At 45.9% G+C, this 8,545-nt stretch overlaps 1 protein-coding gene across 1 annotated transcript in view; it reads left to right on the top strand.

The window, feature by feature from the left end:
- The window catches only part of LOC105906219 (ephrin-B1-like), a 50,294-nt gene extending 43,943 nt beyond the window's left edge, over window positions 1–6,351 (top strand). The window contains exons 4-5 of the mRNA XM_031587347.2: window positions 1,069–1,197; window positions 2,673–6,351. Of these exons, the coding sequence (XP_031443207.1) occupies window positions 1,069–1,197; window positions 2,673–3,115 (572 nt within the window). The 3' untranslated portion in view covers window positions 3,116–6,351. The remainder of the gene's footprint in view (window positions 1–1,068; window positions 1,198–2,672) is intronic.
- The last annotated feature ends 2,194 nt before the right edge of the window (window positions 6,352–8,545 follow it).

Here is an 8,545-nt window from a genome sequence, read left to right on the forward strand (position 1 = left end):
TCAGCCTGGCTGTTATTGCCTCTCACTGTTTGGAGAATACATTCCGCGGCGTGTTTGTTTAAGAGGAGGGAAATATTTTGCTATGAAATGGCTCTTATGATAGTGCCGAGATTGTGATGCATTTTGCAGGCTCTGGCCGGCGGCAAGCCTTTAAAACAATCCCTCCTGCACCCCCCCCCCCTCCCTCCCTCCCCCACCACCTCTCCCTGCCCAAGCGCCCCCCCCCACCCCAAACAGGCTGAGCGCGGCAGATGGACGCAGGGGGCTCGCCTTGGCGGTGGCTTTTAAAAGATGGAGAGGTTTTTCGCCGTATGTCGCCCGGGCGTGCAGAGTGTCGTGTCACACAAATCAAGCTGGCCGCACGCAACCGTCCGCCGTAATGTACAGTGAGCGGGCGGGCGAGGGAGGGAGGGAGGGAGGGAGGGAGGGAGCGGCAACGCTGATGTTGTTCCATTTCTGTAGTGGGCATTTAATTCACCTCTGTATGCAATTACATCGGTTTCTACACGCAGCACTCAATGCCCTCCTTGTTCGCCGAGTGTCATAAATCTTCACCATGCGTTATCGTTTTATATGCGTTGCATGTAATAAATCCATATGAAGGACTCTGGTCAGTGTTATTCAATAAAGAGAGTTAGCCACTGATTTCATGTTTTCCCCTCTCCTTCCGCCCAGCTATCTCCCAGCCCTCCCAGCGCGGTTTACAAAAGCGTTATTATCCTTCTTTTGTCTAATGCCAGATGGAATTGCCTCTTTCCCGCGCACCATATCTCTTTCTCGTCCTCCCTTTCTCTCTGCATCTTTCCCTTCACCCACACACTCTCTCTATTTCTTTCTATTTCTCTCCACTTCACACTCTCTTTGTAGCTCTCCTTCTTTCTGACACATTCGCTCTATCTCTCCTTTTCCTCTCTCTCTTCCTCTGTCTGTCTCATTTCCTCTCTCTCTCTCTCTTTCCTCGCCCTCCTCTCTCTCTCTCTCTCTCTCTCTCTCTCTCTCTCTCTCTCTCATTGCCTTGTTTGTTTGTGTGAGTTGTTAATGTGTGCTTGCGTTGTGTTTTGCTGGCAGACCCTAATGCCATCCTGCCGGACCCAGTGATGACGGATCTCCCAGGGCTGGAGGCAGACGGTGGCTCCATCCCGGCCAGCCGAGACGCAGACGCAGTTGCAGACGGCTCGCCAGACACAGGCAACACTGGTGAGAGAGCAGGCGCGCACACACATACACACACTCATGTACACACTCAATTAGTGCACACAGATGTACTTAAATAGAATGAAACTCACAAAAACACACACACAGACATGCAGACCTACAGACTGAATTAATGTATACAGACGTACAAATAGAAGTTGATTTATAAACTCTTAAATTAACTCAGACACACCCACACACATACACACACACACACACACACACACACACACACACACCCACACACACACACACAAATACATTAACACACACAGACACTCCCAAGACCCTCGTGCACTGCAGGCTCTTTCAGCACAACCCCAAGATCCAAACAGATACAATCAGTGATGGAGTCATGAGAGGCCATTAAACTCCCTGTGCTGAGCTGTGTGTGTGGAAGAGACAGGGAGGGAGAAAGGGAGGGGAGATGAGTGGGATGGGGAGGGGAAGATGAGTGGGATAGGGAGAGGGGGAACTTCTGGCATTCCCTCTCTCTTCTCTGGCCGTATTAAAAAAAAAAAGCATTTTTTTCTCCTCCGCTCACATTTCAGTCACTGGAGTAGTCATTTTTTTGTCAAGGCTCTGTCCATCTAGGCCGAGGGCCAGGAGAGAGGATAAAACAAAATCAGATGTGCAACGGGGAAAAGAGAGAGAGAGAGAGAAATCTGCCTTCCCTGCAGATTCATTTTGTTCCAAGGCTTTTTTTTTGTTTTGTTTTTGTCTTCTTCAACATTTTGGTTTGTAATATAGTCCTATTTCCCTCCTTCTCCACCCCGTTTGAGAACCTGAACATTGGATTAGACATCGACAGGCCGTGTTTATTGCACCGGTTCTGAGAATCCTCTCTGAATCTCTGCAGGCATCTGGCAACATGCATTATACATTACATACATTAGCTGCCATACATTACAGCTGACAGGGCTTTATTGCACGTCAAAACATATCTGTGGGTTGTATTTTTCCAAAAGATCAATTTTCTCTTCCCTCAAAAGCAATGATGTGAATGTTCGTCATATATTACAAGCTGTGGTGTGTGTGTGTGTGTGTGTGTGTGTGTGTGTGTGTGTGTGTGTGTGTGTGTGTGTACAGACTGGCCTAATCACTCCTGTGCTCTAGTCCAGTACATTTTAGACATTCTAGTCTTTACACAGTCATCGGGTTTGTTGCCATGGAAAACTAATAATGATCAAAATACAACTCATATCAGTTTCCTCAGCACTGGAAATGCATCTGGTAACAGTAATGCTAATGGGATTAGATTTAAAGTGCTGATTTTAAGGTTTTCTTTTCTATTATGAGATTTGAAGATTTCTTATCTGTCATCTGTCCATTCTTACAGAGAGCAAACTATAAGGAACAAGTTACAAATAAAGTTCTCTAAAGTTTCCTCAGTACTGGGAACGCATCTGCAGACAGTAGTGCTAGAATGAGTTTTGAAGTGCTGATTTTAAGTTTTCTTATTTGTCTTCTTTCGTCAGACTCGGTTAACCAGGACCGTAAGACCGGTGGCGGTGGCGGTGGTGGAGGCAGCAGCACTAGCAGTAGTAGCAGCGGCGGTGGAACCAGCGAGGGTTTCCTGGGCTCCAAGGTCGCCGTCTTCTCAGCCATCGGCGCGGGCTGCGTCATCTTCCTCGTCCTCATCATCTTCCTGGTGGTCCTTCTCATCAAGGTGCGCAAGCGCGGGCGCAAGCCGTCTCAGCCGCGCCCCGCCCAGCTCACGCTCAGCACGCTCGCCAGCCCCAAGGGCTCGGCCGGCGTTGGGGGCGCCGGCTCCGAACCCAGCGACATCATCATCCCGCTACGGACAGAGAACAACTACTGCCCGCACTACGAGAAGGTGAGCGGCGACTACGGACACCCCGTCTACATCGTCCAGGAGATGCCGCCGCAGAGCCCCGCCAACATCTACTACAAGGTGTGATGAAGAGTGTGTGTGTGTTTGGGTGGGGGTGGGGGGGGGGGATCACGGGGGCGGCCAGGAAGGACAAAACTGGGGATGCGAAGCGATTCAGCCAGAGGAAGTGGCCCTGTATGTGGAACCTTGATGGACATAAAGAAAATACAGGGGGAGGAAGGAAGAAGAGGAGAGAGAGAGAGTGAAAACACGCTTGCCATTTTGAAGTTTGCTCAAGGACCTCTGGTGAACCACACATCTTTTTTTGCTGTTTCTTTGTTGTCGTTGTCGTTTTTTTTTTTTTTTTACAGCCTTGACCCTCCTTGACACTGCAAGGTTGAACTGAACAACAGAAGCGGGAAAGGGAAAGGGAATTGAATGAGAGAAGGAGACGGAGGGAGAGATAGATCTCTGAACTATTATTTGTTTTCTCTTTTTCCACCAAAAGTGTGGTGCTCAAGCCTCTTAGCCCTCGTCTTCTAGCTTCATAACGTGTAATGATGGGGGGGGGGGGGGGGCAAGCATTGTGATGGGCAGGGGTGGGTGGTTGTTCTGGAGGGTAAGGAGGGCAGAGGGGGTTGTTACACCATAAAGAGTCACCAGAGGTCCATCATATGCCACTCAAAACCCCAGGAACAAAAGCAAACCACTTCCTGGGTTAGGCTTTAAAAAAAAAAAAAGAAAAAAAAAAAGAAAGAAAAGAAAACACACACACACAAGGAACACTAAAACAGCCTCAAGTCAGCGTACTGAACAGGAACAAGAAGACAGAATAGAAGAGAAGAGAGACTGGCTTTTCTTTCCGTTCCCTTCCTCTTTTAATCAAACAAAGCCGTGAAGTTGCAGGCTGCCCGTCATAACACAGACCCTCTCTTTGCTCAGGTTACGGGGCACAGCTAGATGACTGACTGTAGGCATCTATACCCTCCTCACGCTTGTGATGTGATTGCCTTACTGTTTCTCAAGGTCTCACTCTTTTTCCTCACAAAGTATTAGTTTGAAGAAGAAAAAAAAAGACAAACAGTTGTATTAGGTTATTTTTTTGTAAGTATGCGATATCTAATTGTGAACATTTCACTTCTTTCTCTTCATTTTGTACCATCATCTCTCATGTTGTTGTTCCTTGAATGTTCTTCGGATGTCTTTTTTTTTTTTTCGTGATAATTGTTCAAGGGGTTTCTCATTATATTTGTGGACATCTCAACAAACCCTCACACACACACACACACACACACACACACACAGAGACACATGTGCCCTCACACGTAGACAAAACCATACAGGTTTTTGGGGGTTTTGCAGGCTTGGCCAGACTCCCCCACCCCCTACACACACTATGGTATTTATGAGTCAGAGACTTGCGTTTCACAAGGTGTTACTGAATGCGAGCCCAGGCGTGCACGCGGTGGGAGAAATGCGTTCGCTCCTGAAGCCCCTATGGCTACAACCTCCTGTCCTTACGAGGAGAGAGGGAGCATGATGTGTAGCCAGAACTGAAGTTTCTGGCAGACTTAATGGGCGCCATTCATTAAAATTTCAGCACAGTAGGGCGGTTATGACAGATGACATCGAAAATTTGCATTCGTTAAGGACACGTTGCACTCCAACCAAAACCTGAAACCAGGGTTAAAACAACTCCCCCTAGAAAGCCCTTCAGAAAAAGAAGACTTCGTAGCTTGCTCACATTTAATACCTGTGTGAAATGTAAGATTATTTTTTAAAGAATACTTTTTAATAAAAATTGTGTTGTATTTATAATAGATAATAGTAGCCTACTATTCTCCTTTTCTGCCGACGTGTGTTCAGTTCAGAGAGCGTTTTGGGGTAGTTAGACCCCTGGGATATACCCAGTAGCTCTGTGAGTGGAACTTTTTTTCTGGCAGACGAAAGAAGTGACACTTTTGACAGTTGCTCAGATTTCTGTGTAAGCACTGTGGCGGCGAGGAATTGTTGAGGAAAATGTTGTTTGGCACGTCTCCGAGACACAAAAGACGTCAGAGGAAGAAAAAAAAATTGAATTACAGTAGTCTGACATCTTATCTTTTGAGTGTTAATTGTGAAAAAAAAATAGCACATTTATCTGTGACAGACATGGCTTACAAGAACAACAATCCTATTCAAAGGCCTCATTTTATGAGCAAACTGCTTATGACAGAGGGAAAAAACTCTTTTGATTTAATCATTTTAATTTCTTCAGCACTCAAGCGCTTGTGATAAAAATCACATGCCTGTTGTTGGAAGTTTCTTTGCCAATGCGTTTTTTTTTTTTTTTCCTTCCACTTTTCATGTGCCCTAAATATGACCATCTGGTTACTAGGTAACTAAGACCTTATCCTTGTCATCTGAATTTCACAAACCACTTCAGCTCCTAAGCTCCGTGATTTCATATTCTCATGCACGGCTCAGGAGGAGAGCCCTCAGCGAGGTTGTGTTAGTTGTTTTTGGAGGAGGGGAACTGACAATAAATTAGCGGAGTGCTGTATTCAAGGCCCTGACAGGGCTAGGCGAGATGCCTCCTCTCTCCCAAGAGCGTAAGCCGAGTAAGATAAGGACAGCTGGCTGCTCTCTCTTCTGAGGCAGAGTGCGAAAGTGAGTTTCCGTGCATCCTTCACTTAATCGGCGGCAGCATGCTTGCGTGGCCTCTCTCTCCGAACGCCTGGGGAGAGCTCAGCGCTGAGGGTAGAACAGTTCTGCAGCAGAGGGGCAAACGGGTCAGGGAGAACTGGTCCCCGTAGAACCATTGAAACACATTGAGTCCAAATCTAACACAGTGTTTTCTGTATATGTATTTTGTTTCGTTTGTTTTGAAAGCATTGACTCGTTGTGGATTTGCAGTTGTGATCTTTGTTATTACAATTACAATCTGGCAAAAAACCTAAGGAGAATGACACATGTATATATGTGGATACGGTGAAAGTTTTTAAGAGCATAATTTCACTTGAGCCCTGTTTGTGAAACAAATATAAAGTCAAGATTTTGTATCGGCAATTGTTTGTGTAAATAGTTGTCTTTTTAAATTACATTTTGTATAAATTCTTGCATTTTTGTTTAATTTTGTTTTTGCTTTGTTTATCATTGTAGATCAAAAAAGACAAATACAGAAACACTTTCAGAGGTTGATGCACAATGACTTCGCATGCAGAAAATGACAAGTTTTTTGTAAAAGATCACACTCTGTCCCTCCACAACACTGCAGTCCAAATCTATTGAGTCATTTTCACTTTTTATGACAATAAATTAATATCACATCTCTGAAAAGAAAATCTGATTTCTCCTTACATGTCATTTCTCTCTATCACACACCTCTGGCATCACCCAGTGATGAGCACCATGCCTTGACACCGGGACTAAATTAACACTGTGAATGACAACAGCAATATCCATTAATTCTTTCTTTATATGCAGCACTTAGAGATTTTATTATCACCAGGCGTGTATAATTCCATTCTCCTAACTGACTAACCTGGACCTCAGATCACATTATATCATGTGGCTAAAGCTTTCAGCATTCAGAGATTTAATTTAATCTTCCTTTCAGTGGCAGCCATTCAGTGAGCCAGACTTTTTGAAAGGACCCTGGCTTTGGTCTGTGCGGTGATGGGAGAGTGAAGGCCTTTGTGCCGGAGGATAAATCACAAAGGTGTTCACAGGCAGCGATCTCTTTGCTCTACCCCTCAACCACCAGCCCCCCACACCCCACACACACACACCCCTAAGCCAAGGTGGCTTATGGGTAACAGCCAGGCCCTCCGTGGCGATTCTTTATCCCGGCGGCCATCTTTCATTCTCCCGCTCGGCGGCTAATCGCTCGTTTTGTGGACGGGCTGCAAGATGCGGCGGCGGTGTGTCCTGGTGGGACCCGACCATAATCGCCCCGATGTCAATCATGCCAGACACTAAGAGGACATCAGCTCAGTAGGAGCCTGAGGGAGAAGCCAACGCCGCCAAATACAGCTTAGCGCCCAAAGCTGAGTCCTCTCAGTTTTGTTTATGATTATGATGTTCCCTTGGAAAGAAATATGTATAAATAAAATAAAAACATTACTCTCTGAAGTACGGCAAGGAATGTGTGATAAGCCAGAGCTGAAAGGTAGCTAGTGGACGATGTGACAAAATGCCACAAATCACATTTTGTTTTAGTTGCACAAAGCTGTCACGTCACGTCAGGGTGCAGCCTGATTTAACCAGACCTGTATGAAAATGAACCAAACGGTCCTATTTGATTTGATTTTACTGGATGCATTACCTGCTCATGTCACCTCAGCCCCTGGATTGACATTACAACGAGGTCCATAGGGAAAGTTTATACCACTGCTCTGTTTGACGCCCCAAAACCAATCATTTTTACTCACTGACTCACTCTTCAACAGGATTCAGTATAATATTTTTTGGGGCTCTTCAGCTCCAGCTACTGTTTTACACACAGTATTTTGTCTGGTGTACGGTCTACATGTGTGTTTCCCTCCCTTTGTATCTGGTACATTAATGTTTACTTTTGCCACTCACAAATGCAGCTTTTTCGACTCGACTAGGAGCAGCTGGACTCAATTGCAGATGATGTTCCACAAAACAAGTTTGGCAACCTGACTATTTCTTATTCATAAATATTAAATATTTGTTTCCCATGGAGTCCCGGCGTGCTATCTTCATGTTTGCATACACTTGTGATGTATAGTATTTCTACAACAGATTGAGTTGCTTGCTTGAAAACTTCGGCTGGAGCTGTTCTGTAAGGTTTCACCAGGGGCCTTTATGCAGCTGGACTGGAGTCAATAATAAAATTCATGTGTCCCGGAAAGCATGTAAGCTATGAACACAGCCAGGGTAAAATGCGATGGTTATTGTATTGAATTCCATTTCCTGGAGGAATGAAATGTTCCAGGAGCTTGTGTCTCAAAGAGGGGCGCCAAACTATTTAGCAGGTAATGCACTTTATCTCCAATTATAAAAAATTCGATGGAATTTCCCCCTAATTTCACATAATCAGTAGCTTCAAGAATGCCAAACTATGCAACGCATGAAGTGAGCCAAACATAAAATTCATGTAACATACTTTGGCCTTGACTGAAGCCCTCACCCCAACTTCACCTCCATTCACCTCACCGTTTGTGAGTCCTGGTGTCGAGATGACTACACCTAAGACTGATAGCGATCTTCCAGGTCGGGACACGTGTCCACCTTCCCGTGAGCACACACCACCAACCCTCCTGGGCCCTGCAGAGGGCCCTGGCAGGGTGAGAGAGAGAGGGACAAATCAACCTATAGTGCCAGGGTCATGTGACCATCCCCCAGGTTGCTGCGTGTTGTCGGGGTGGAGTGGGGTTGTAGTGGGGCCGCAGCTGGAGTGCCTGCGTGCCTCACACATGTTCACGGCTGAGATCAGCAGCTGTCGGCTCCAAACATGGCAGGCATCCGGTGACAAAGAGCAGCTCCATCATTACGCCCAACGCTGCGGCT

This window comes from Clupea harengus, chromosome 20, assembly GCF_900700415.2.
Source record: "Clupea harengus chromosome 20, Ch_v2.0.2, whole genome shotgun sequence".
NCBI lineage: Eukaryota > Metazoa > Chordata > Actinopteri > Clupeiformes > Clupeidae > Clupea > Clupea harengus.